General features: G+C 37.5%; 2 protein-coding genes across 10 annotated transcripts in view; one reads left to right on the top strand and one right to left on the bottom strand.

The window, feature by feature from the left end:
* Positions 1 to 1,990: 1,990 nt before the first annotated feature.
* On the bottom strand, positions 1,991 to 12,331 carry LOC131592139 (zinc finger CCHC-type and RNA-binding motif-containing protein 1). Of its 2 annotated transcripts, XM_058863439.1 has the most exons (8): positions 12,198 to 12,323; positions 7,500 to 7,587; positions 7,322 to 7,350; positions 5,184 to 5,295; positions 4,994 to 5,101; positions 4,140 to 4,249; positions 3,964 to 4,039; positions 1,991 to 2,646 (listed from the first exon to the last, which is right to left on the bottom strand). In XM_058863439.1, exons 2-8 carry the CDS (start codon positions 7,581 to 7,583, stop codon positions 2,515 to 2,517), a joined length of 651 nt encoding a protein of 216 aa, XP_058719422.1. In that variant the 5' UTR covers positions 7,584 to 7,587; positions 12,198 to 12,323; the 3' UTR covers positions 1,991 to 2,514. The 2 variants fall into 2 exon arrangements, with proteins under 2 accessions (XP_058719422.1, XP_058719423.1); XM_058863440.1 differs by lacking the exon at positions 7,500 to 7,587 and having other exon boundaries at positions 12,198 to 12,331.
* A 99-nt stretch (positions 12,332 to 12,430) lies between these two features.
* The window catches only part of LOC131592206 (periphilin-1-like), a 65,135-nt gene continuing 49,740 nt past the window's right edge, over positions 12,431 to 27,825 (top strand). For 6 of the 8 annotated variants that reach the window (XR_009280535.1, XM_058863571.1, XM_058863569.1 and 3 more), the window contains exons 1-5: positions 12,431 to 12,491; positions 15,150 to 15,197; positions 16,289 to 16,380; positions 19,061 to 19,240; positions 19,691 to 19,746. Coding sequence is in view for 7 of the 8 variants with exons in the window: in XM_058863571.1 (XP_058719554.1) it covers position 15,197; positions 16,289 to 16,380; positions 19,061 to 19,240; positions 19,691 to 19,746 (329 nt within the window). In the remaining variant the exon portion in view is untranslated. The remainder of the gene's footprint in view (positions 12,492 to 15,149; positions 15,198 to 16,288; positions 16,381 to 19,060; positions 19,241 to 19,690; positions 19,747 to 27,825) is intronic. The other 2 variants (XM_058863573.1, XM_058863570.1) reach the window with 1 other exon arrangement.

The raw sequence follows: 27,825 nt of genomic DNA, 5'->3' as shown, positions 1-27,825 counted from the left end.
CAAATTTTGGCCTTATTTTATTTTTTTTCACAGTGAGGCAGCTGCAGAAAACAATTTTGTATTTAAGCAAGCAGAACAGGTACTCATGCTGTCTGACATAATAGTTATCTAATGCTAATGCTCTGAATTTCTTACCTAGAAATGCTTTGTTATTTTGCCAATAAACAACTGAAAATGATTCAGGAAGCCAAGTACAAAAATCCTATTCCTGAAAGTCCCTTTAGACTGTGTTTTAGACATTAGGTGCATTCTTCTAAGACAAAAACTACACACATTGCCGATGAACAGAAGTTCAGAATTAAGAAAACTGTTAGATTATTTAAGGCAAAAAATACTAAATGCCACTTCTGTACAGAAGCAGGTTCATTTTTTGTTTCTTTTCCAATGTCACCTACCTCAAGTGACTTTATGCTTGGAACAAGAGAGCATGGAGGAACAACACCGGGTCAGTTGTAATAGTCTGGACTGGGCTACTGCTTCATGCTGACAAAAGCAAATCCTGCAGGGAAAGCAGTGAGGCAGAAGCAGCAGACTAGAAAGATACATCCATGTGCTTCAGCTGCTGGAACTCTGGAAAAAGTACTGTATTAAGTCAGAACAATGGTCAGTTTTGTTTTTTATTTGAGGATAATTTTGAGCAGAGTTTAACATATTATGTTAAAATATCATGTTCCACTTGTAAGTCTAATCCTTTTGACCCTAAAAAAAGTCTCAGGGCAGTGAGTTCCACTACTAAATTACATAAACGTTTGAAGCTTGCTGTCTAATCACTTCATTGAAATCTTAATTCTTACAAGCTATCAAGTATTTCCAAACTAAAGTTATGGACAAAGTCGAACTGGTCCTCTGTCACATTCAAGTTTTATTTTTTTCAAACTAGCATTGAATATGGTATTTGAGAAGAAGACAAACTTTGATTTTTTTTCTCTGATAATCTTCTTGTTTTGCTGCCATTTTGGACTGTCATTGAGCCCTAACCTAACATTTGAAGAAGAGCATGCTGGCAGCATTACTTGCTTCCTTAGTAGAGTTTAAAACCCCACATGCTTCATTATTGCACACATACATGATGTAGAGTGATTTGCATTTATTAACAAGAAGTTATGCCTGGCAGTTTAGCTCAGCTATTAAGAGATCTTCCTGAAATTCAGTGAAGGAAGCTTCAGATTTAATATGGTTCTTTCAGCAAAAAAGTCAAAGTCAGTCTTAAACACACTCCTTGGATTACTGAGTCCAAGATTTTCCTACATCTAGAGCCCAATACTCCTTCCTACTCTGCTGACTTGAGGAGCCTGCACAGAAAAAACTATTACTTCACTCTTGTTTCTGAATTCTTGTGTTTAAGGAGTAACAGAAGGCACCAGAATGACGTTCTGAATGTCACTATTTTATATTAGCTTAGAGGGTGTGTGTGCACATTTCTTTTTTGCACCCAGTTACATATTTGAATGTAAATTGGTATTACTTAAGAATACATAATGGTATATTTGGATCTACATTGGTATATTTGGATCTACATTTTCTATATTTGGAAGAAAATGCTGATGAGCAAACAAGAAGAACTGAAAACAGAAAGAGGCCAGCTTGTCTCTTCTTCTCAGTGTGAAATTGTGAATGTATTTTATATAGTGCTTCCTAAAAGTGATGAGTTTAGACTACACACCAATATAAAATAGGTACCACCATCACCATGTGTCTGTGGTACTGGGAACAATCACAGCTACAGGAGAACATGCCTAGAACCCTAGAGAGATCAAAGGGCAAAAAAAGTCTGGAAAGCTTTACGTGCAAAATATGTGGCAACACACTTTGCTAAGAGATAATGACAGTTCCAAGTACACATGAAAGCTGTTTTTTATGCATGTAGGAAACGATCCCTTTTGGATTTTGCCAGCAGGTTCAGATGGTTGTGATGCAGATTAGATCCGAGTGTATTTAAAACCCTGTGGATAACCCTAATTACTGTTAGGCACTCAAACTGCAGTCAGGAGAAACAGCGTTGATGTGACAATAATTTATTAGAGCACTGCATGAAGAGTAAAAAGACAATGTTTAATGCGGAAATTCAACCCTATGCAGAGGAACTAATGCAAGTTTCATATTCTACTTAAGCACTACTAAAACACTGCTTCCAAGCAGACCAATACATAAAGCATGAGTCGTGTTAACAGTCATCCTAAGAAGAACACCTCTTAGGAAAAAAGCCTTGGGAAATTCTCATGAAACACTTCACTGCTAGAACTTGGTCTAGACACTAACTGCAGGATGCATTCTCACAGATACTTTTCTGGATTTAAGTGTATAACCACATCATTTTCTTAAAAAGTTGCCTTGAAAGGTAAGGTTTTGAGACAGAGATATAAAAAGATGGGAGAGTAAGGGGACAGAATAAAAAAACCCCATGATTTTCAGTGTCTTCAACATCAAAACAAACCTGTATTACAGATCACTTTATAGCACTTTACAAAATGTACACTATACATATCTTATATATGCATTTAGAACAGTATTATTTCAGTCACTAAGTTCTTCCTCATCACTGAAATAAGCACTTTTCTTAATCCGTGGACGTTTTGAATCATCTGAAATTGAAGATTCCCCTGCAGTCTGTGTCCATCTTTGTTGTTCTTCCTCAATTTTGGCTTGCTATAATGAAGAAAAGAGAAGTATTAGCTGGGATTATGAAAAATTCAGGTGCACTACAAATAATAATGCCAATTATTAACATGCATTGAATTATTAAATAAGTTAAAGAATTACAAAGGTTTATTTCCAGGTAAACTGTGTGATCAAAGCATTAGGAAACATTTCTGAAAGTAGTTCTCACGTATAAGCTACCCTCTACACCACAGCAGCTGCCTGGACCATCCTGTATTCTCAAAAAGAGGAACTTTGCCCATGGCAAACTTCCAAAAATACAGAGATCTAAAGCAAAAAATCTAAGCAGATCTCTTTAGCTGAGATCTAAAGCAAAAAATGCCTCATGTTTTAAACTGATGTTATTCAATCAGCTTTGTTCCACGAGTAAATCTTCTATCCATTGTCCTTTGCAGACATTCATTCACATAATGAGTGCCTTTGGGGATTATTACTGAAGGTTATTCAACTAATAGTTTAAATAGAAGCCTCCTATTTTTACAAGTTGAAATCTTTGGATGGTATAGAAATGAAAATGTTTCCTGGCTTTATAGGTTTTATTTCCAATCATGAAGCTTTTGGGGAAAGAGAGGAACATTGTGAATATTCGAAACACTTTTTTGGACTACATCATGTAAAAGTCCTGCACTCATTACAGTCATATTCAGGACAAAGTTATTAACTCTTGATGTTTTTTTTTGGGGGAACAGGCACACAGGCAATGATGTTGACATGAGATCTAAGAAATTTGAATATCAGGTCAGGCTTGTTTTGTTTCATGAAGCAAAAGGGTGTAGAGATCAAGAAGTAATAAAGACAGTAATACAGATGTCAGATAATCTAGCTACATATAAATATGCATTCAGTATGATTTGGAAGATGAGGTCTATTAGAGAATGTGATGGTCTCTATTAGGCAAACAAGGTAACCCAGTAATATATGTTCAAGGACATTCCAGTGAGGACAGAGGATGTGTCTGGTCTCTTACACATGACTGTTTTTCTGTCTCCTCAGTTAACAAAGTAAAGAGGGATTTGTGGGCAAAAACCTAGCAAACTGCAAAGGAGCTTGAAGGGCAAAAAAAGGCTGCAAAACACAAATACAGCAATAGTGAAAGAGCATGAAACCCAAAGAAAATTCCACTCAACATGCCTGCAGTGTAAAGAAGCCAACTATAGTCACCAACTACTGCTAACAAACCTAAGCCCACTAAGTGCTATAGAGCAGACAGACCTATGCATGTATATCAGAGCTTCAGAAAAGCAGCTAAAGAAGGGAGTTGAATTTAAAAAATAATAATAAATATGCCATGCTTCAGTTTTGTACCTGAAAAGCTATGGCTTGGCTGAGGCTATCTAGAGCAGGGTCTTCTCCTTCCTCTTCACTTTCTTCTTCCTCCTCACTTCATTGTGCAGAGAGAGAAAAAAAAATATAGATCCTTAAGTGTTTAGTATGAAAAAGCTTCCTAAAAAAAGTAGTAACATATAACTCAATATACATACACTTCTTCTGGCTCCACTACTTTCTTTCTCTTCTTCTTTTCCTTTTTCTTTGGTGGTTCCCGCTCTCCTAGCATATTTTTAGGGCAAGCATAACTTAAGTGTCCTGCTTCCTTGGAGAAAAAGAAATATTGCTTAACAGAAGCCATTACAAACATCTACATGTTAAAATGTATCATGAGGGATGTTCATGGGGGAAAAAATGGAGCAATTAGTAAGATAAAGGGGATGCTGAATTAGCACACAGAAGACAAACTCTTCTCTAGGCTTGCCATGGAAATGAAGAGATTGGTGGTGATATGCATGCTTAACTGCAAACTGAGAACAAGCTACAAGCACAGTAGATTTTTTTTCTGTTGCAATAATTGAATACAGTATACATGGTTTATATTCAAGAGAAGATAGAAACCTCAGAATTAACAATTTAAGACACAGGAGTGAAGCAACATTTTTGCTGTAAGAAGTGTTACGAATAGAAATCAGGTGTGTATTGGACATTAAATACTATCCAAATATCACTGTCCTACATTACTACTCAGGAAATGCCAGGAATTAATTAAAACTTAAAACTCACTTCTATATTAAACAGTTGTTTCCTGTATTTATTTTACTGCCAACTAAATAATGAACTTCCAAAGATACAGCAAAAGCAGATATTTTGAAGCAAAGAGTAGGAGGCTGTCATTGCAATAGTTTCCATGTGCATCACTTATCTTTCTTGGGTTTTATTTCTCTTTGTTACTTTCATTACCATCTACTAAATACTAGTACTATTTAGTATTATTTTCAATTATTAAGTTGTTCTTATCTCAACCCACGACTTTTGACCATTTCTCTACATTTTTGGCTTTACTCACCCCACATTCGTAACACTTCGACTTATCAAAGTAGTTACGCCTGCGAATGAATTCTGCTGCTCTTCCATTATCAATGGCAATACTTGCTTTTATTACTCTTCCAAACAACTACAGGAAATTGGAAAGAAAAGGTAAATGTTTTGTGACTGAAAGCCCAACCCCCCTGCCAAAAAAACTTTCCGCAAATTACCTGTTTGTTATTAAGTGCCCGAGAACAGTTTTGTGCAGATTCTTTATCCAAAAACAAAATAAAGGCAACTCCTTTGCTCTTTCTGGTGTCTTTGTCTTTCATAATGGTAACTCTGGAAACATACAACCACGTTATTGATTTTAGTGAGCCACACTAAAATTACTTCAGAGATATTTTTTCCTTAAAAATCTCAGTAGGATCCTACCTTTGTCATACAGCAAAAAGGTTAAAGTATATTTAACAATAAAAATACTCATTAACAGAAACTTAAAGGAGCAGCTAACTTGGCCATGTATTTAGAAGTAGAGTGGGGATTATTTTAAAACAGTATGTAGGATCTTTCTAGGACCAGTATCACTCTTAATTCCCTTGAGTGACTTGAAGAAGAGAGAACATAATCTTTAGATTTACATGCAACCTAACTGGAGGGAACTACATATACTGGAGGTGAAAGAAAAATTCATGGGTAATTTTACCATTGCTATTATTGATGAAAAGCACAGTGTGAACTGCCTCCACAATGAGAAATCTATGTTTGTGTAGAACTGAAATCCAAAGATCATGGATGCATGTGTTATTTCACATGACATACAAAGTTAAATCTTCAGTCTAACATTGAAATCAACAGCTTCAATAGCACATTGAGAAGTTCACGAGAATCTAGAAACAGTAAAATAAAACCTGAAGATAAAAATTACAAGACAGGGCCGGGGTGTGTCTATACAAGGCCTGAATTCTTTCAATCTTAATGTTCATTGTATTTAGTCCTGAAAAAAACTAAGAAAACAACAACAGCGAGAACCAGAATGTCAGGCTGCATGTACATAGAAATCAAAGTACATGTAAAAAAGTAGGGAATATGTTCCTCCTTATGTCCACCACAGGCAGAACAAGGTTTAGCCATAGGGCAAGCCAAAATTCTCAGAAGTAAAAAAAACCAAACCCCACTTCAATACAGAAGGCCTACCATACAACCTGTATAAGTAACAGATGACCTACATGGTAAAAAGTTTATAAAATAAAAACACAGTAAGGAAAACTCAAATTTCCCCAAATATATGCACAAAAAGGTTGAGCTTAACAGTTTTACTACCAGGTCCTCTTGGACAGGATACGTACAACTGCATGCATTAAGTTCAAGTGTCAATAAAACTGACTTTAAAACAATTATATTAATTTTTCTGCCAAGCTACTCTTTGAAGAATTCCAAAAAGCCTGGTATGACTGTCAGGGTTCTAATTAGGATATTGAACATACCAGTTTGTAACACAAGAATAGAAAGAATCAAGTGTGACAAATCTTTAAAAAGCCAGGAACTTCTCGGAGCCACAGAAAATCAAATTCCTTACTGAACAAACTCAGTTGAAGTCAGGATATACTTGCTTTTCCTGCTATTTGTCACCTGAGACACACTTATGAGACTTCAAAAACTTTCAAACTCTGTATCTCACAGTTTATTGCAACAGCTACTAGAAATTAGAGAAGATACTTGCTAGTTTAGGATTAAAAACTGAAGACTTGAGTCTCCTTATTCTGACCAATTAAAAAAAAATAAACCAGTTAGTTCCTTACTGCGGCACTTCTTTCTATGATTTGAACACAGAGGCAGATATTCACATATATTGTTCATGAATACCCCACATACTAAAAGCCATTAGTACAGCCTTACATCTAACTTTAAGTAAAATACTAAGTAGTCACAATAACAAGCCCCTCTAGAATTAGAGAACTGTATGCTGCAATTATGGGAACTGTGACATCCAGTTCACGTAAGGAGAAGCTCCCACTTTCACACTTACCCACCATGCCCTACAGTGTACAAGGAAAGGGGAATAATACTACAAGAACACTGTTTCAACTATTTCAGAGAAAAGACTGATGGTATGTAACATTCTACTTGCTCTTAAGAAATGGTTAGCAAAACCTGTCCCCAACACAAATATTCTTGCATTATGTACGTAACTGCAAGGACTTCCAGTTGTTAAATTAAATTTATACTTTAAAAATGAACAGAACTTCAATACAGTTCCATATTCATACTTTAATTATGAAAAGCTCAAGACTTTCAAATGAAGGAAAGACATAAAATATTTAAAATGAGAGGTACAAAAAATAGAAGGGCATATGAGGTCACTTACTTGACAACTTTCCCATACTTTGAAAATATCTGAAATATAAAACAAAATAAAAAGATTTAACAACAGACAATTGCATTTCACTAATAATAAATTTATCATGACAAACTTAAATATTGATTTTACAGTCAAAATTGTTATCAACAAATTTAATCTAAACAATGCATCTCTTAAAACTTACCCTGTACAGATCATTGTTAGTCAAAGCAAAGGGTAAATTGGACACATACACTGTGCTTTTGCTTGGTGCCAACCCACCACTCATTTTTCTGATGAAAGGAAAAAGAGAGAAGAGTTAAACTGTATTTGACAAAAAAAGCAATTACAAAAACAGCTTCAAGACTTTCAGTTTTATTTCAAACCTAGCCCAGACAGCCATGATAAAGTTGTAGGAGACCATAGCTTTTATTTTCCTTTCATTTTCCTTGCATCACGTTAAATGAAAATTAATGTCTGCCTTCATGGTCTACAGAAGACATACATTCCTTCCTCCTCTTCAGGAAACGTATTTTTGTTCCATGTGAGTCAAACTGCAGTCAAGAAAAAACTGGCAAATTAGTGTACTTACAATAATCCTCTGCTGACCTGTGCAATTAGAAAGATCGGTGGCCAAAAGAAACAAGCAATGTCCATTATGGCAAACATGTCAAATTACTGACCTTTGTACCAGTACCAGCATGATCTGATTCTTTATACATGTATCAGTTCAGCTGCATTCAACATACAGTAAAATACAACTGGTTAAGGGGAAACAAAAAATTGTCCTAAAGCAGAGTCCAAATTATTGTGGGGAGGGAGATAAATACATTTTAAAGTCAACGTAGTAGGATGGTAAAGCGTACTCATTTCCTCTCTTAACTATTGCTCAAGTCTCTGCATTCCTCTAGAACTGCATATGTCCAGACCTAAACATAAAGCATCATTCCTTAAGGAAGCACTCCCCTTCCTCCTTCTGATTAGGCAGATTTCTCCTGGCAGGAAGCAGGAAAATTTCCAGTCTTCCATTTTAATTTCCAATCTTTTCTATGCTCTTGAACCTGAGTATGTCTGAAAACAATGAATCAATTAAAAATACTGTTATAACCACATACACACAATCTAATACTAGGTGAAGAGTAACCAAACTAACTTGAGAATGATGAGCTAATGTTTTTCTTCTCATTTGGACATTTCCCAAAAATTTTAGTGGTGTAAAGTCTGTGCAAAACACTCTCTTTGATCCATTCTGTAGCCATGATTGAGACCAAGAGCTAAGTGAGTAAAATTTAAGATCAAAAAGTACCCCTTATGAAAGGGCACACCAAATACTACAGCAAACCTGTTCCCTACACAGTACAATTTCTACCTCCTTGTCCATTTTCCTACAGCCTTATTACTGCTTCCTGGCACCTCTAGCCAATTTCCTGAGGATCAAGCCACTTCTTCAGCAAGACTAACTCATTTTACAAATGCAGACAAGAGCTGATCAAGGGATAAAAAACTAGAAGTATTAGAATCAGCATCTGCCATATTACAGTTTCTTAGGGGACTTCTTGGTAGCCAGTCTGAACAGATTGCTTGGCCAAGTGCCAACAAAGTAACTAATATCACACTCTAATCCTGCTGATACTTTCTGGCATTTCATGATTCAGTTATCTGAAGGCTTGATATTCCCAGTAGACACTGATTATCCAAGTGCTTTGCTTCTCTTTCCTGACATGCTTGCTGTATGACAATTCATTTGAGTGGCAGTTTCCAAGTGACTGAATTTCGAGGTTTTCCATGTTCAGAGACTGTTTTTTGGCATGAGCAAAAACGGCAACACAAAGGTTAAGCAAATGAAAACAGAATAAATTTGCAATAAAGGCCACACATTGCATCTGGTGTTAGGCAGACTGGGTTCATTATCCCAAATTCCTTTCTGCTTGGCATTCGTATCCATGACAAGCCCAACCAGACTGACTTGGCAATATGCCATGTGAAGAGATGGCCTGAAGTGCACTTATCCAGATGAACAGTGGATAGAAGGATTCAGCAAGAGCAGTCTCAACACTGCACTATGGTATATTGCCAGTGCTAATATATTGCAGCAGTGGATGAGAAAACACTGGAGGTGAACCCCAAGTGTCTGAATACAACAATTTCACTATGCCTAAAAGGCAAGAGAAGCTGGAGCACCTTGTAACAGACCAAGCAGTCCCCATTATAATGTGCAGGCACCAGGGAGAACAGCATGACCAGAGCAGTCAGCCTGCATATTCCACAATGCCGCTGTGCAAACCTCCACAGAGAAGGTGAGACGCCATGGGGAGATTACTACTGGCCTAACAGCTCAGTTGTTAGGAAATTATTAATGAAAGCAGCCTACAGAATCACTATTTTCAGCTGCACACTGCTTTTTCCAGAAGAAGCTAAAAGAGTTGCACACTCATAGCACTGGCTGCCAGACAGCTGAGACTGAATGTTGTTTATATTCCTCATGACAAATTTAAGCTTAAAAGTTTTGCTGCCCCAACTGCCCAAACATTCTTAGCAATTTTTATTGTTTAGGACTGTTGCGCAAGTACTTCTTATTTTTAATGTCTGACTCACTATACACACACAACTTTAATACAAGAGGGAGTACAGCAACTGTATGGTTATCATCTTTTATTATAACAATGTTTTGTTATAATTCCAGTTTTAAGATAACTCTCCAGACAAGACATGTCATCTGGAGGCTCATCATTACAAGGTTGAGAATCCTGCTACTTCTGGAATTTTCTAACTTCATAGAACTGTCCAATATAGGTTTAATATTTTCATCGTATTCTTCCTCCATGATTACCCGTCTCTGCTCATCCAGTAAGAAAAAAAAAAAAAATCCCCTTCCCTCACAAAAATCTCCGAATGAACAATAATGAAACAACATCTGAACTTTCTTCTTCCTGCAGCAGACTCACCTGAAAGTCAGGTACAGCCTAACTTCAAGGCTATATACTGCTAGAGCTTTTCAACAAGTCAAAATATTTCAATTTTATCCTGGATGCTTTTCTGGGCCTTTCTTGATCTTCAAGGTATTACCGTCATTATTTAACTTTGAAGTATTGGCTAAAAGCCTTTACAATACCTCCACAGAATTGCACACAATTCCCATTAATGTAATGGTCTCTCTGCAATATTAATGCCTTCTTCATTTATCACTTTCACATATTAACTCTGACAATAGAGTTATGTCTTATTACAATGACTCCTTGAATTCAATCTTTTTTGTATTTTCTAAGAACTCTAACTAAAAGAAGCCATTTTTTGACAAGAGCCATCTGTCAGCAATGACTAAGTCTCTTGAAGAATAGATCAAGTACACGAATATGTTTTGCTTCAGCATCTGTCATTAGCATTGGGGATAACACAAAAAGACAATGATTAATTTCAGTAATTGGCTTTTCTATTCTATCCCAGAACACATGAGGACAACACCAAAACAGTTCAGATGCCTCTGAGTCATCAAATGGAGCCTAAATTTACTGATACTTTCATGACTCAACTTTGGTATTTCAACTTAAAACCAGAAACTTGTATATTTGTTTTTAACTGCAGCGCAGCAAGGTCAGATTTATGATTTAATCAACTGAAGTGTGTACAAATGATTTGGGAGCAAGTTTCTCAAGACACTCCCACTCAAGCCAAGTAATTTGAGTTTTTCTATCTTGATCCTTAAAACACATTATTTTCTTCCTGATTTAATAGTGTCAACAGAGTTTAGACCCAAGTCAACAAACCATTAGTTGTGGCAGAAGCTTGGCTCAGGCTAATAATCAAGTGCCTGTAGTAAAGGACGAAACCAAACCCATGTTCTCCTTGGTCCCTGACAAGGATATCAATCACTCGCTACAATTCTGTCCTGCACAAGGGGATATGGAACAAGCTGTAGGAGAATAACCTGTTTTATCTCCTAGTCACTTAAATAGTACCAAGAAAATCTTAAACAGGATCAAGAGTTGGTAAATAAGGTCAGTGCTATCAGCAAAGAATACAATCTGCTCAGCCCAAAGAGGAACATAAAAAGGACATGAGGTTGGAATCAAACCACTTTTATGTATTGATCTAACTACGAAAGCTTAGGGACAGTAAGACTGGGCAACCAGACCATCAGCCAGGACTATTTATCAAATACATATAATTTATATGTATGTTCCTTTTCCAGATTACATACAGATGTCCCATCGAGCTTGACCAAAATCAGTAGAATTTTGTCCCAGACAGATATAATGATATGATTCAATTTTCATCCCTAGTACTATTCAGCATTCACTGAGACTTTATTGTGAGTGAAGATGATATAGCAGTAAGTGATTTACTCGACAACAAACGTACAATACCTACAGAAGTATGGAGTCCTCTGGAGGTCAGGGCCTGGGCTGTCTTCTTCTGCCTCCACTTGGAGAGACCCAGGGCCCTCAGAATTTCATAATTTCTATGCTACCATTTTCCCACACTCTAAAGGGAAAACCCACAAAAGCTTTTTCAACAGTGTCTTTTTAAAGGGATTCTCAGCACAGCCAAGATGGAGAAGAGCTGCTTGGTTCCATCGCACCTGGTCTCACACCCAGAACTTCACCCAGGAGGGGCAGCCCTGGTTAACTCACTTGGTGACGGCCCTTCCTCCTCGGATCACGAGACGCGTGACCTATTTCAGAGCTCAGCGCGAGCAAAGCGACATTAAAGCGACAGAACCACAGACTGCTCGGGAGCTTCCACACGCTCTATTAACACTTTCGGCTCTAACCCGACCCTGCGGCTCCTTTACCACGGCTCCGACCAGCCGCTTATTTCGTCCCTTCCTATTCCGCACAGGCCCGAAGCGAGCGAGCAGGGAACGAGCGCTCGCGCCCCCCGCGCTGCCCCCGTCCCGGCGTACCCGTCACGGCGGGGCTCAGCCCGCGCGGGCGCCCATCGTGCGGCCCGGCCCGGCCCGGAGAGGCGCAGCTGCGGTCCCGGCGGGGCGGGACAGCCCGGGACGCACGGCCCCTGCCCTCTCGCCGCCGCACCAGCCCGTCGCGCTTCCGCCGACGTGCAGTTCCCTGCCGCCAATGGGCGGCGGCCCGGGGATGGCGGGCGGGCGCTTCCGCCGACGGCTCGGGCGCGCCGGAAGCGGCGGAGGTGCGGGGCGGCCGCGGAGCTGCGACGCCGCGGGAGTGAGAGGCGAAGGCGGGTGAGTGGCGGGGCCGAGCCGAGCCGGGGGCAGGCCGCCTTCCTCCGCGGAACCGGCGGGGCCTGGGCCGCGGCCGGAGCCGATCTTCTGGCCCGCGGCGGGGCGCGCTGGGCTCTTTGCGGGGCTCCCCGGACCGCCTTCCTGCCCCCTGTGCGACCACGTGCTCGGGGGTCGCGGAGCGCCCGGCCTGGGAAGCGGCACCCTCGAGGATTGGCTTGGGGAGCGCGTCCTTCCCTGCGGAGGGGCAGCCCGAGGCGAGCCGGGAGCCCTGGGGAGCCCACGAGGTGGGTGAATTTCACTGGCGGGACAGGATCGGAGGGAAGGACGGCCTCCTCTGGCAGGGGGCTGCTGGATTAGCACCCGAGATGGCTTGTAAGCCTTATCGTTTAATCCTCTGCAAAACCCATATGGGACAGAAGACTCTCATACTCAGTTTAATTTGTATATTTGTCGTGAAGGGGAAGATCGTCCTGCTTGTGCATACATCTGAGAGTAACTTTAAACAATAATTTGTAATGGATATTTGAAAGCTATATAAATCCAGTTGTGCAGTCAGTTGACTTTTGTGATAGTGCATCTCTACCTTTTTCCAGTCAAAATACTGGTCTTAATTCTTTCTCATTTCATTGACGTCCAATACTGATAAAAAAAAGGGACTGTTTTTATCAGCCTTGCTACCTGATGATACAATGGGGTGTGTATATGAGTGTTGGCGCCTACTGCCAGTGATGTGTGTTGGGATCTTGGAGGTGGTTTGACTGATAAAGCAGCATGAGGTGTAAGTTTGTCCTCAGCTTCAGTAGCACTTATCTGAGATGGGTTGTTTTTTGAACATTGTGTTAACAGTTTCAATAACTTCTGCAGGCAAAAGGACAGAGTCACTACTGTATTTGTGAAAATAGAAAAGAAAGCAGCCCCCTTGAAAACCTTATCTGAATACAGCTGGTATTTTGCTATTTGTCTAAAAAACTGAGGGTTGCCATCAAGTATCTAAATCTCTGTTTGTGTGAGAGGTAGGTGGGCTGTGGATGAGCAGGGGAGTAGTGGGGGCTGTGGCAGTTCACGGGTGCTTCCCAGCTCTGGGCAAGTATGGACAGAAGGAATGGTCCACCTTGGGGCAAGGGCTGGCCATGAGGGACCAGCATTGAAGTGTTTCCAAGCAGAGCACGTGATGCCTTTTCAGCACAATGATTTTGTCTTGCCTAGCTAATTCTGTTCCTCCCGATACATAAAAACACAGAAATGTTCAAGTACTGTTCTGGGCACAAAGAAAAGAGAATGGAGAGGACAGTGTAAGAGCGGATAGAGCATCCTCCTGGTAACGAGGGAAGGAGGGCTTGGCCTAAGAGCTGTTGTCCTGGTTTAGGGCAAATTTGGGAGAAAACCTCTGAATGGGGTACCTTCAGAAAGCACATTCAAGCTGCCCCTCCCCCAGCTCATTCGGCAAAGATTTCCATGGAGAAAAGTGGAAAAAACTGTTCATGTAACAGAAATTGAATAATATTAAGCAATAAAATCTTTCACTGTTTGAAAAGATGGCAAATCCAGTAAAATCCTTTTGGTGGGGTGTAGCTTGGCTCACTTGGTCTCTTACCAGTCCCTCCAGCGCTGGAAAGTGCTGAGGCCCAGGCCCTGGTGGGCCATAGGTGTGAGCTCCCAGCGTTTTTCTGGGTTTTCAGTCCAGAGCGGGTTTGAACAGATCCAAGAAAAAAGGAAAAAAAAAACAGTCTGGCAGACTTCTCTGCCTCAGCTAGCTAAATAACTAAAAGGAGAGCTCTCTCTTGCTGTCTGTCTGTACTGCAGACAGCACAGTCCAGAGCAGCACGCAGGGGAGTGAATGCTGTTTCTGAACACAAACTGCGGCTTCTTCTTTCCCCCCCTTCTTTCTCGGAACCAGTCCTAAAGGTGCTAAAGGTGCAGAAATTAATATGTAACATAAATAGAACAGGTGATTTGGGATTTAAGCACCATAAAGTCACCCCAGGACAGCTGTTCATGCACATATAGCCCTGGTGTGCATTTTTAAGGCTCCAGAAAAAGTCAGTGAAGTACAAAATAAAGAGAAGTTGAGGCAGTTACTGTGAAAGTGCTAGGCAGGTGCTTCTGATGATGCACCTGACCATCCAATGCAGCAATATGAGCAGTGGTTTCAGAAATAATAACTCTTACATGGAGCTAACTGGAGATGGCCGGGGCAGTGGACACTCACTTTTGTCCTTACCAAAACTAGGATCAGCTGGTTGGTTTAGTCAGCTTTTGATTTATAATCTGTAGCTACATCAGACTAGTTCTGTGTCTTGGTTGTAGAACAAACTTAAGGTCAAGTCTGTTATAAAATGGGACTATATTTTAGGAAGATAATCTGGTTCATTTGAAGTCAAAGTCTCTGAACATAGACGTATCCTGTAGTGGATGGATGAAAGAGCTTCTTTATCAGGACTCACTCTCTTTTTCCAAAAGACAAGCCTTTGTTAAATTAAGCTTTTCATTAACCTTTATCAAGTGCAACTGAATCTTACTTTCTTTACAAAGACAGATTATAGGGTACAGGTGGTTAAAACATGTAGATTTTACTTGTCTGGTTTACTTAACAGAAAAAAAATGTACTAATGATAAATATATTTGTATTTTTTAATAACCTCGGGGTTTTTTTTGTAGATAAGTGAATGGAACTTCAGAAGGGGAGCTGCTAAAAGTGACAGAAAAGTAAGTATGTGTTTGTTATGTTTTGCAAAAGTGTATATCAGAATTAGTTCTACCTCTGTTTACAATTAGTAAACCCTCTCATTATGTTGATTCTTAACATCTGTATTAATAAATAATTTTATATAGCTTCAAAAGTCTATAGGTGTTTTTCCTTTGTGCAAGTAGGTAACATTACATCTTACTCCTTCTGAATACAGCCTGCTGTTACTTTTCCATATTAACTGTCTTTAACAGATAGAGTTACTGTTTGAGGGGAAGGTTTGAAAAATATAATTCTGGCAGTTGCATACCTATTTTCAGTGTTGTATAGTAGATGATTTGTCACCTTTATAATCAACAGAAAGGTTTGAACTCCTCAAGTCTGTGTTGTCTAGCACAGCATGACTAGAATCTCTTAGGGTGATAGTTTTTTCCACCTGTCTTTAATGACTAACTCAGCTTTGAAAGTCACTTTCCTCTGGAAAGAGGTATTTCTTCTTTGTGCTGGCTCCCTATTTAAAACAGGAAGTAACTGCATGTGAAGAATGTATTGTATCCATATAATCAAAATGTGGGGCTTTGTACTAAGAAATGATGGTCTGCATTTAGATCTCTTTCTAGATGGTTAAATTGATGAAATAATTCAAAGTTATTATATGTTATTAAAAAGTAGAAATTATTTAATCTTATAAATAGACATTGAATTACTTCTTCTAAAGTTCCAGTGTTTTTAGCAGAACAGTATTAAAATTGCTGTAAGGCATGTGTGTATGCACTTGTATGTACATCAAGTATTTGCAATATGTGTATATTTCAATAGAGCTGTTTATAATATGTCTAAGTCCTGTAATTTTCCTGATTACACTGAACTAATTTCCAGTTCCATGTTCTTGCTCATGCTGTGAGTGATTTTTGCTCCAGGTACATTACATACTTTCCATAACTAGAAAGACTTATTTTAAAGGGCTAATAATAAAAAGTGTATGTACAGGGTTTGTGCATAATACATTATATTGGGAGAAATCCTGGAACCTTTATTTTTCTGCACACTCTCCTTTTTCATAATTCATAATGAGTCTGGTTTTCACTAATGGTGTTTTTGTTGTCTTTAGTGGCATATCGAAGAGATGAAATGTGGTCTGAAGGGCGATATGACTATGAAAGAGTTCCAAGAGAACGTCTCCCTCCAAGGATTCATGGTGATGTAAGTGTGCAGTAAGCCTTGTATCTGTAGCATTATAACATTATACCTTTATACAATAACCTGTACCATAGGGGCTGGATTTATGTACCTGAGCAAGTTCCTAGTATACCCCAAGTTCTTTTTTTCATCCCATTCTTTCAAGTCAGCAACTTAGCACATGCAGATGCATAGGTATAATAGTCTGCCTAAGAATTAAGTCTTGGTTTCTTTTTCTTTAATTTTCAAATCTTTTGGAACTGTTTTAGAACATTTTTATTTTGGTAAACTGATTTTTTGGTGTAATTAAACGCAGGATTTTTAATGACTTCTGGGGAACAAAAGGCCATACTACGTTATATTTTTCCATAGTTTTATGTTAATATTTCTTTTAAGTAACTTGAGGTGGTAAAGGAACTTCTTTCATGATTGTTCTTGTCACCAACACAATTTTTTTATGAAGGTTAAAGTATAGGAGAAGATGTTTTTAACAGGTGTTGAAAGTACATCTTTGCTAAAGTTGTGCTTTGGAGTCCTGTAAGGGAAACACTTTACAAGAAGAGTGTCAACAGAAATCTACTTTGTAGGTACAGAGTCTTCTGTGGTGTGTCATGTATGTATGTTATGCTTGTAAAAGCAAATGCAGAAGCTCTGCTTGCTGTGCTATAGAGTAATTTCAGACTGTTTTTAGGAATTCTCCTTTCCACAGAGTTGGGTAATTTTTTTTCTCCCTTGTCTGAAGTCTCTAACAAAGAAATAAAACAGGTTGTAACTTTGTCTTTGGAGGTATTACACCGTAAATAGAATTTTAAGAACACATTTTGATATTTCTATTTACATCCTGTGTAATGTGATTTTGTCAAAATAAGATTTTATGTACCAGAGCCTCTTATCTGACTTCTCTTTTACTTACAGTGAATGTTGAAGTAGTAGTGTGGCTGATTTAGTGTATCTTCTGGATTCCCTTAGTTAGGTTTTGATCTTGTCTCTTTGGAAGCTTACCAATGGTAGTAACTTGGTAACTAGTTACATAGACTTCTCTATTGAGTAGTTTATTAGTGTTTGGCTTATCTGTCACATTTTTAACTCTCTTTAAAGGCACTGGCAACATTTCTGCATTTTCAGCAAGCTGGAAATCAGATTGGTTTTTCACAGGGTGTTTGGCTACCTCCTTCTCCAAAATATTTATCAAGATAGGACAGGACGAAAGCCAGAACATATTTTCACAGATTTTTTTTTAAGTCGTTTGACTAACACGTTTCCAATTTAATTTAACCATTGTGTCATTGACATTTCTAAATTCCTGTAGTCCTTCAGGCTGTTCAGGGAACAATGTGTGATTAGGCATTATGAAAGTTTACAGTCTAAAAGGTGTATGCACTCATTTTGATGCAAGAGTTAGCTAGATAGTTCAATGCTAGCTTTATATTACGTGTGTTTGGAGCTGGGATTGAAGGGAGTAGCAGAGTACACTCATCACAATTAGTATTATCCATCTGTACCAAAACAACACCCCCAATAGCTGGGCAAATCAAGATATAGTGTCTCTCTGCCACCCTGGAGTTCCTTCTCATACAACTCCACAGATTTAAGGTAATTGGAAGGTACTTTCTGTCCTTCTAAGCCTGTGCCATTGTATTTGTGTCCACATGTAGAAGTCTGACTTAATTTTGATTAGACAAATGAAATTTAATTGATTTGTTCAATCTGTTAATATGCTTAGCGTTTGCTGATAGGTTAGTATGTTGGAAATGAGATGTGGCAATGATACAGAATTAAGTTTTGTTTTTTTTAAGAGGGCAAAAGATGTGTCCTCATCTAAACTGGGTCCTAATTGTATATCAAGTATAGACTGTAGTAGAAACCAAGATACTGGTAAAGAACAATTATTAAATAAAATTGCAAGCACTTGACACAATTATGCAAGTAGGTACTTGTCAAGCTTTCATGCAACTGTTCTTCTGTGTGTCTGTATAGTTATTTGGTGGGGATTTCTGGGTGAGCTTAAAGCATGGAGCAGTTTTATTGAAACTGCACAGCACATCTTTGTAAGACACCAAACTAAAAAAAAAAAAATAATTACATGTGAAGGATGTTCAATGAGATAAGAGTAGATCAAGCAGTGTGACTGTGTATGTAGTCTCCACTTTGCACCAATCTGGCTGTAGTCTGGCTTTGGATTGCCCTCCAGTCTGTTTGTTGGGTGGTCTCTGAAATCAGAACTAACAGGTTTTTTTGCATGACAATATTTAGCAATTTGTGAATGCAGTGTATTTTTCTGCAGAAAGTAGTGCATTAGATCATGAGTTCTTACTGTTAAAAACATAGCTTGAGTGTCTTTCCCCTCCCCACCCTGCCAAACTGCACATACTAACACCAGTCTGCATTTGTAGCTTTTAAGGCCTATTAAAAATGTTTTCCTAAAGAAAGATATAAAATACAAGATCTTTTTGTATTCCTATTTTCATTTGCTTTTTATTTACAGTTGACTTATATAAAGCTTAGTTCTAGTAAAACTGAATTTGTATCTTTTGCAGCTGTGCAATTTGTACTTAATAAACAAAGAATTTCTTTAGTTGACAAATGGTATATGACATGTTATTTAAAGGAAATAAATTAATTTTGTGTTCTAGCAAAAAGCTGTTGTTTATTCATTACAGATTTTCAGCTGTTAAAAGCAATATTTGTTTGTTTTGTGGTTTAGGGTGATTACCATAGAATAGTAAACATTGTGCCCAAGAAACCTCCACTGCTTGAGAGACCTGGGGACGGGAATTACAGTCGCTATGACGATTACGGTCACGCTGAGTACAGAGACTATGAGGAGGGTCGTAGTTTTTCCCATGCCCGAAGAAGCGGCCCTCCACACCGAGGTGTACGTAAGGTGATTATTCTCACATGTTTATGATGTCTATTTTCCCATTAAGGCTTGAATGCTAGGTAATTAAAATACTGGAAAGGTCATTATTGTTGCCCCCAGCAACCCAGCTGTTTAGAAATCAGTAATTTCAAGGTGTTGACGGTAATTTGTATTTTGAAGAGGAAATTCTTCTTTAAGTCAGAGTACGTATATGTACTTTGGAAACTTCTGTAGTTTTTTTGTTTTGTATGGCATTGCAAAGTTGCTCTCTTTAATACTGACAGAGGAAGAAAATAAAAAGTAAAGGGATACAGGGAATAAATTGAGAAGGTACTTGCTGTGGGGGTTAATATTTTTTTAGCTCATTAAATGCTTTGGTTTTGCCGTAATTAAATACGATTTGGCGACTAACTGTACTTGACATCTGACACTGAGATACATGTCATGCAGTCGTTTTGCATGTATGTTTTGCAGGATGAATCAGGATACAGATGGGCAAGGGATGATCATCCTACAAGACCTGAATACAGGTATTTTTTGATTCTAGTAGTGCCATGCATAAGCTGTGAATATTTAGGGCATTTTACTTGGTTATCAAAACAACTTGTAGAGCAGGCCAGTGAAATAACAGGGAGAAGACATCTATTAAATAAATGACAATAGTGGAAAAATAGGTCTTAGTTGTATTGAAAGAGAAATAAAAGAAATTATATGACATGAAAGTCTCTATTTTAGTATTTGTTTAGTAAGGATAGGAGGCATAATGCTAACATCTTTAGGATGGTAACCTGCAAGTGTAAGTAATTTAATGCATTAGTCACACTAATGATCAGTCACTCTTCTTACATGATTTAAGAGAGTTCTTTGGTCTGTTATTTGATTCTGTGGCTGCAGTACATTGGGGCTACACTATAATGATGCCTGTGCCATTTTAAAGGTTGGTGGGATAGATAATGGGATTATGAAGTTCACCACAGACTTCTGAGCTCCCTATTTTCTCGGATGAACTGATGAATATATATTTCCATCATACATTACATTAATTTCTATGAATCCTTTTTGGTCTGTACTTCAGGTTCCCGTTTATGAAATTTAAGGACCAGTAGTAAATCATAGGGCTGTAATATACATATGCCTGCAATGATGTTTGATATGGATTGTTTGAGTTAGAAAATAAAGTGCACAGGATAGTGTTACATTCAAAAATTTACGGACAAGGATGAAAATCACCATAAATATTTAGACAAGAATTGATTGTTACTATAGGTGCAATATTAGCAGTCTGATCTAAGAATGTCATTTGATGGTTGTGCCACATCCTGCATTTCCACTTCTCAAAATGTCTGTTATACCAGACCTGTATCTGTAGATACTGCATCGTGGTGTTAGTCATAATATCATAGAATAACTCCTTGTTACTGCTATGCATTTAAAACTGTGGTTGTACCATACAAAGATCAACAGAAATAAACCAAATTAGCTATAGATGACTGGCCAGTTGGAAAAATTGCTGTTAAATTAGCAGCAAGTTAAAAAAAAAAGATTGCAAGCAGCTCAGAAAAAGCTCAGACAGGGCAAACCTGACAGTCTTACGGCGGTGCAAACTCAATATGAAGCTGTTAGTAGTAATATCCATATAGGGCCACACAGTTGCAGCAGATATCTATTCCATTAAATGGAATGATTTAGACATAGCATGGATGGGTTATTCTATAACCTCACCATAAAGGAAGTTCTTCATATATCATAGGGTCTGTGTGCAATAGACTTCTTTCAGAATTGCCTTCTTGGGGCTAGAGGCAGTAATAAAGGATTTTGAAAAGGAGTGCTTAATAAAAACTTGTGTAAAAGCTTTTCCGTCTTTTCCTCTCAATTTAGAAGAATCAGAGCTGTTTAATGCTGAGGAAAAAACTAAAAAGGCTGAGAAGACTAAGTTAGTGTCAGGCAGCTTATTGTACACGGGACAAGAGTGGCACCCAGTGGTCAAAAAGATTGTCTTAAATGCATCCTGATTTCTTCCTTTCAAAATGTAGGGTTAAAATGTCAGCTCGTTCCGTTGAAAGCTTTATAAGAGTGTTGTGTGGTATATGATAGTCTCATCTGAGTATTTATTATGTACTTCAGACTATATAACTGTTACACAACTACAATAATTCTATGGAAGAACTTCATAAAGATCTGTGGTTCAAATATATTTACAATTGAATGAAATCCTACTGATTCATTATATAAATATAGTAAATTATCTTGAAATTAAAGTCCTTTCATCAGACTGCTAAACATTTGTAGAGTTGCATTTTTGTAATAAGCTTAATTGCGATTTTTTGCATATTGCTCACTGTTGAGCAATGTAGTAGATCTCAAGGAGGCAATCAAGGTGCATTTCATGGTATATGTTGTCTCCTGTGGTGAAAATGCTAATTACTTTCTATTTCAAAGACATTTACTCCACAAAACATGGTATTAAGAAGTTATTTTATGCAAAATGCCTTCTCTTTGGATATGCTTAAAATTGTTTTAGGTAAGTTCTTTGGAGTACATACAGCTTTTTTTCTTTGAGGAAGTAGGAGGGGGTTTAAGATTATTTTAACCAAAAGGATTTTTTAAAAAAATTTCATGGAACATGGCTAAAGTATAGTGAGAAGCTAGACAATCAGGAGACTTGTATGGTTGATGGGTTTTCATAGTTAGTACAGTGAGTATAAATTCTTAAAAATAATAACTCATTTATTGACAGAAATAATGGCTTTCTTGACTTTTTTTAAAAATCATAATCAGCAGCTAAAAATGTGCTGTAAGAAGTTGTCAATATGATGTCAGCATTTCCTTTTGGGTGTTCATCATTTACATTTTCCAGTTTTGGTTTTCAAGAACTTACCACTCAGAAAGTACTTTCTGATCTCTTACTCTTTGCATTTTTCTTCCCCCTATTTGGATTTAAAGTGCTCAAAAACATTACTTGAGATTCTTCTGAAGTAAAATGCTGCTTATCTGCAATATCAAATGTCCTTAAGTGAGTCCTGTGTGCAGATTTGGGCACCACAATATGAGAAAAATATTAATCTATTATGAAGTGCTCAAAGGAGGGCAACAAAGATGGTGAAGGGCCTTGCAAAGAAGCAATATGTGGAGCAGCTGAGGTCACTTGGTCTGTTCAGCCTGAATGCAGGGGGGCCTCATTGTAGTCTGCAACTTCCTTGTGAGAGGAAGAGGAGGGGCAGGCACTGATCTCTGCTCTGTGGTTACCAGTGGCAGGACCTGAAGCTGATTCAGGGTAGGTTTAGGTTGGATATCAGGAAAAGGTTTCTCACCCAGAGGGTGGTTGGGCACTGGAACAGGCTCCCTGGGGAAGTGGTCACACCATCAGCCTGACAGAGCTCAGGAAGTGCTTGGACAATGCTCTCAGGCACTGGTGTGACTCTTGGGGATGTCCTGTGCAGGGCCAGGAGCTGGACTTCAGTGATCCTTGTGGGTCCCTTCCAACTCCTTATCTTCTGTCATTCTGTAATTGTCTTAAACTTTGCTGTTGAAGAAACCAGCAGTTAGGGATATTTTGTATTTTTTTTCCTATTGTTTCTTTGGTGGTATTTTGTTGGGTTTTTTTTTAAGCTTCTTGCCTTTTTCTTAAAAATAGGACATGCTTGCGTAGCATTTGTAGAGCTGTGGCTTCAGCTGTGATGTGTCTGATGACCAGCAGCAGCTCTCCATGAGTTACAAGAGGATTGCTTATGTTCTAGCACTTGGATTACAATCTTTTTGGGGTTTTTTTTTGCCTTCCTCCATATAGGGTTATGCTCCAGTTTCCAAGCAGCTGTCGTTTACATGGTAGACATTCTCATGTCTAGTGCTGGGTGGAGCATTACTATTCCTTCTGCTATTTTCTGGACCACATGCTTTTTGAGAGTTGTTAGGCCTGTTTTATATTATGTTTAGTGAACAGCTGGCATCCTGACCATGACTTTTTTATGGCAAAGATATATATTTTATGTATAAAAATAAAGTATATCAGAGGATGTGCATGGCATAGATTTCAAAATTAATTCTTTCTCTCCTGTTGTCACCTAAGTAATTCTGAACTCTAGAAACCAATGTGAATATTGTTTTAACTTGATTTGAGGTGCCTTTTGGTTCATGTGTAGTTGGCAGATGTGAAGAATTGTACATCATAGTTCGGAGAAAATTTTCTGAAAATTAAGGCAGTTTTAATGTCTTAAAATGGTTGCTGATGCTATGAGAATTGTGAGACTTAGCAATTGAAAAGAGTAGATATCAAGAGTAGACAAGATGTGACTTCTTTGTATATTTATCTTGTACTGATGTTGATTGTTTCTGGAGCTGTGTTACTACTTGTCTTCAGTAATATATTATTATATTATTAATATATTATTATTTATGCAAAGCATTCATGCGTGTCAGATTTTTAAAAAAAATTCAGGGAACTATGCTATTATATGTTGAAGGATTCTAGTTTTGCAGTACTTCCCTATGGGCCTCATAGCAATGGATTTTGCATCCAAGTTCATTTTTATAAGGTCAGATGAACTTTCCAGTGTGAAATGCTTTAGAAGATTGTTAGCTGCTGTTCACTTTAGTCATGCCAAATTTTAATCCTTTTGAGTGCACAGAGCATTACTTCATTCCTTTTTTTTTACCAACCAAACTGAGTTCACAAGATGTGAAATATACGAAACTTGGCAACTTAAGATGGGTAAGACTCATCTTCAAAGAGAAATTACAAAATGACGCACTTGTAAATCCCAGCTACATATGCATTAAATTTGATCCTTAGAATTCTCTGAGGCCCAGATTTTTGTAAAACAAGGATTGCCATATTTGTAGAATTAGTAAAACATAGACTCCTGAGAAGTGCCTTACATAAGACATTTTTAATATCTCTTCTTCAACTGTATATATGAATATTTTTTCCTTGTTAATGAAGGAAATATGTTGCTACTATGTGTGTTGTTTTGTTTGTTGGTAGGGATTTTCTCCTATGATCTAAGTGAAATTAGGAGGTAGTCTTAGTAGTCCAGTCTTTAATACTAATGCATTTGTCCATAAAAACCAGATCTGCTTATTTCCTGGAGTGCTTACGAAGTACTTGGTAATAAATGGAAATACTGAAGTAATTTTGGTGCTAGAAATGAAAGAAGACTGTCTGGCAAAATATAGAAACTTAATTGTAAACAATTGTGATCAGTGAACAACTGATATTCATCAGTCAGTTCTATGTTTTGTTCTGGAAGTATTTTAAATCAATGGCTTATTGTCTTTCCTCTGAAAAATTTATATGGATGTCTGAACATTAAACTTGCAGTTACCACTTAAGTATTGTAAAGCATAATAGATTTTGAGTTTTCTAGATGCATGCAGCTTCACAGTGAGACTGTATTTACATAAGGCCATTGAGTAAATTGTTTGCAAAGTGGGGGTAGAAATCCAACAATCCTGGCTTTTTGATTTCTGCTTGAATTACCCTTCCATTTAGTGATTAACCCCTTGTAAGTGCACAAAGTGTTGACAGGATGTTGTAGAGTTGTGGTCTGAAGACTGTACATTGAGAAGAACATTCTTCTTTGGTAAGAATAGTTATTTTAAATGAAAACCTTTGATGAGTGAGTCTCCAGGTGGAAGTAAGAGGCACTGACTCTTCTCTCAATAAAGCCACATTTAATATTGAGAGTCCAGATGTGTCATAGGCCAAGGCAGTTACCTTTACATTGCCACCATGCAATCACCTTTGAATTACAGGGAGTAGGTTGTTTCTTGGGTTTTTTTTTTCCTCCTCCCCATATGTATTCTTCAATTACTGAAATAGTGAAGATGTTTAAATAGTATAATATTCTGAAGCAGTGTATTATATTGTGGGAGGCCATAAGGCTTTGGATTTAAACTTCCTTGTAATGTAAACTGATCTGTGTCTTCCTTATAGAAGATAAACTTAGCCAAAGGGATTTATGAGATGGTGCTGTAAATGCACATAAGTCTGCTGGTTTTTTGCAATATTTGACAGCTCTTAAGGGACGCCATACAAGAACCTAATTCTTTATTAAAAAATATGTGTGGATGAAAATAAATATGGCAGTCACCCAAAGAAAATGGTCTTGCTTTTGACAGAGATTGATAAGCAGAGTTGTAATCATACTCATTAACACATGCCTTTTTCTTTTAATAAATAAATAGAATCTCTGTCAGAACATTGAACCTCTCATGTATTCATATGGCTGAGTAGCTTGTTTATTCATACACAAAATTACAGTTTCCTTATAATAGATCATTGTGGTAGATTCGTTATACCTGTCTACAACTCCAGGCAAGGACTTGTCTGTTGAAATCTTTTGCTCAGAAAACCCATTGTGTTAAGCTGCTAGCTAAATTAGTTTATCTTGGCTTGTGATATTTTGGATGGTGGAGGGGGAAAATTAGAACCTTTTGGAACAAGATAATAGGTAGTACACAACTTAAAAGTTGATTCTGGTTTACACTAAATATTTAATGACTTCATATTCAGTTTGTGTTTTATGTAGCAGTCTTACTGATTCAGTAGTTGCTATGTTTTCTTGAAGAACTGTTTTCTGCTCTGCTGGCTGTAGCTCTTTTGTGCTTAGGACAACCAATTTGTTTGCAAACTGAGATTTATGTTCCACAATTTGACTGTCATTACTCAGTTACAGTTAAATATGTCTGACTGTATGCTAGCACTTTGGGTTCTGTAGTTCTGTAAGTTTTTTTTAAAATGGATTTTAAGAACTCAAATTTTCTCGTGCAGATACCATGTAGCATTTTAAAAATGCCCCGTAGTGAAGACTTAGTGTAATCAAGAGCAGTTCAGAAATGTCCACTGCTACAGGTCAACTGAAAGTAAAAAAATTTCAATTTGGACGAGTCTGGTTTTATTGCTGTGGTGAATCTTTCATCTATTTAACTTAAAACCAAGAGACTATGTGAACACTGCCTGTTTTCTTACTGAGAATTTTATGTCAAACTGAGTTTCTGCTGCATATGGGTCCTGTGTGCATATGTCTAGAATTATGCTGGAAACCTCATTCAAAGCAAGACTGCTGTCATTCTGCCTTTGAAATGTTTGTTACTTGAGAATGGGGAGTAAAGGAGCCCTTAGACAGGGTTTCAACTGTAGAATTTTTTTGCCCAATCCTATGATGCAAAAATATGGGGAGGATGTAGAAATCACTCTTATTTTTTCCTCTAATTTTTCCTTTTTTTTTTTTTTTTTTTAAGTTTTTTAGCTAATCATGTGGCTAAATTGGAAGGTCAATGTTACTTTCACTGGCAGCTAGTTTTAGTTACTGAGAGATTAATATTTTAAACATTTTCTTTGCATAACAACTGACTGTGATGTTTATTGAAGACTGTTTTATTTTCTTTGCAAAAATTATCCATCCAATGCTAAAAAAAAAGTTTGCTTTCAGGAAATGCTTACTGATAGTTTTGTTCCTTTTAGAGGAACTTGCAGAATTCTAATTGGTTATGTAGTTTCCATCTCAGGGTGAGAGAAAAGAGTTTAAACTATCAAATTAGCAGGATTTCCTAGTACCTGATTTTTATTTTTTTTTTCTGCTGAGCTTGTAAATAAACAGCCTCATGCAATAGAGCTGGCCTGTTATATGAAATGTGGAACAATTCTAATTCTCGGGTGTAACTTCTCTAAAAGCCCTAAGAGAAAATTGGGTGGGCTTGTTTTGGAAAGCATAATTACAGTACGTATCGCTGTTGGATTCTGTGTGTATGGTATTTCTTATACTTTGGTCCTTTTAAATGTATCAGTTACTCTGAGGCATTGGGAAAGGATAAAGACGGATATTTATAAACTTTGCAAAGAACATTTTTATATTCTTAAAAATTGTTGTTAAATAAGGAATGGCCAGGTAGTAAATTGACTTTTAAGTATTTATTTGACAAAATTACAGCAAATGCACCAAATTTGGTTAAAAAAACAAACCTCAGAAGTTTTCATCATGGCAGTTTTCAACTGCTATCATGTTTAGTTGACTTGCTTTTGATCCAAAGCTGTGTTGTGTTTTAAGGATTTGTGGCTTTTTGTGTTCCCACTGTGGTTTTTGTAAGGTTTTAAATTGTCATATAAAATTGATGTCATCATTATATTTTTTAATGGGGGCTATTGCATGAGAACTGTTTACTATAGGTGTTGTGATATATGTTATACATACCCATACACCTATAAGGAAAAATTCAGTAGTCTGTGCAAACTCAGTTAAATTTTGTAGTAACATTGATTCATTGTTTACAGCTAAGTCACATCTTGGGAGAATGATGATTTCCTTCTAATAAATGTTGTTTACATAATGGTAATAAGCTGTAAAGAGCTCCTCTGTTTACAGTGTATGATAGGGTAATGTGCCTAAAGGTAAGATTATGCACTTTACATATAAAGTTTTATATTTACAAAGTTTTTTATAAAGTTTTATATTTACATTATACCTTTAACACTGTAAGATCTTGGTTAACATATCTCTTAAAGGAAGTATTTGAAAAGTGAGCTCGCTTGATCTAGTTCTATAGCTAGCACTATAGATGGTATCAAAACTAGCAGGTTAATGCTGGATTGGGAAATAATGAGACAAACTCCC

The sequence above is a fragment of the Poecile atricapillus genome, chromosome W, assembly GCF_030490865.1.
Source record: "Poecile atricapillus isolate bPoeAtr1 chromosome W, bPoeAtr1.hap1, whole genome shotgun sequence".
NCBI classification, from domain to species: domain Eukaryota; kingdom Metazoa; phylum Chordata; class Aves; order Passeriformes; family Paridae; genus Poecile; species Poecile atricapillus.
Note: the sequence above shows the minus strand (reverse complement) of the source record. Positions and strands in the feature narration are given on the sequence as shown.

Coding starts and splice junctions, on each gene's coding strand:
- LOC131592139 (XM_058863439.1), bottom strand. CDS start 7,583: ATGAGTGGTGGGTTGGCACCAAGCAAAAGCACAGTGTATGTGTCCAAT. Junction 7,351..7,499: donor CTAACAATGATCTGTACAGG/GTAAGTTTTAAG, acceptor TTTATATTTCAG/ATATTTTCAAAGTATGGGAA. Junction 2,647..3,963: donor GCCAAGCCATAGCTTTTCAG/GTACAAAACTGA, acceptor TCTTCATTATAG/CAAGCCAAAATTGAGGAAGA.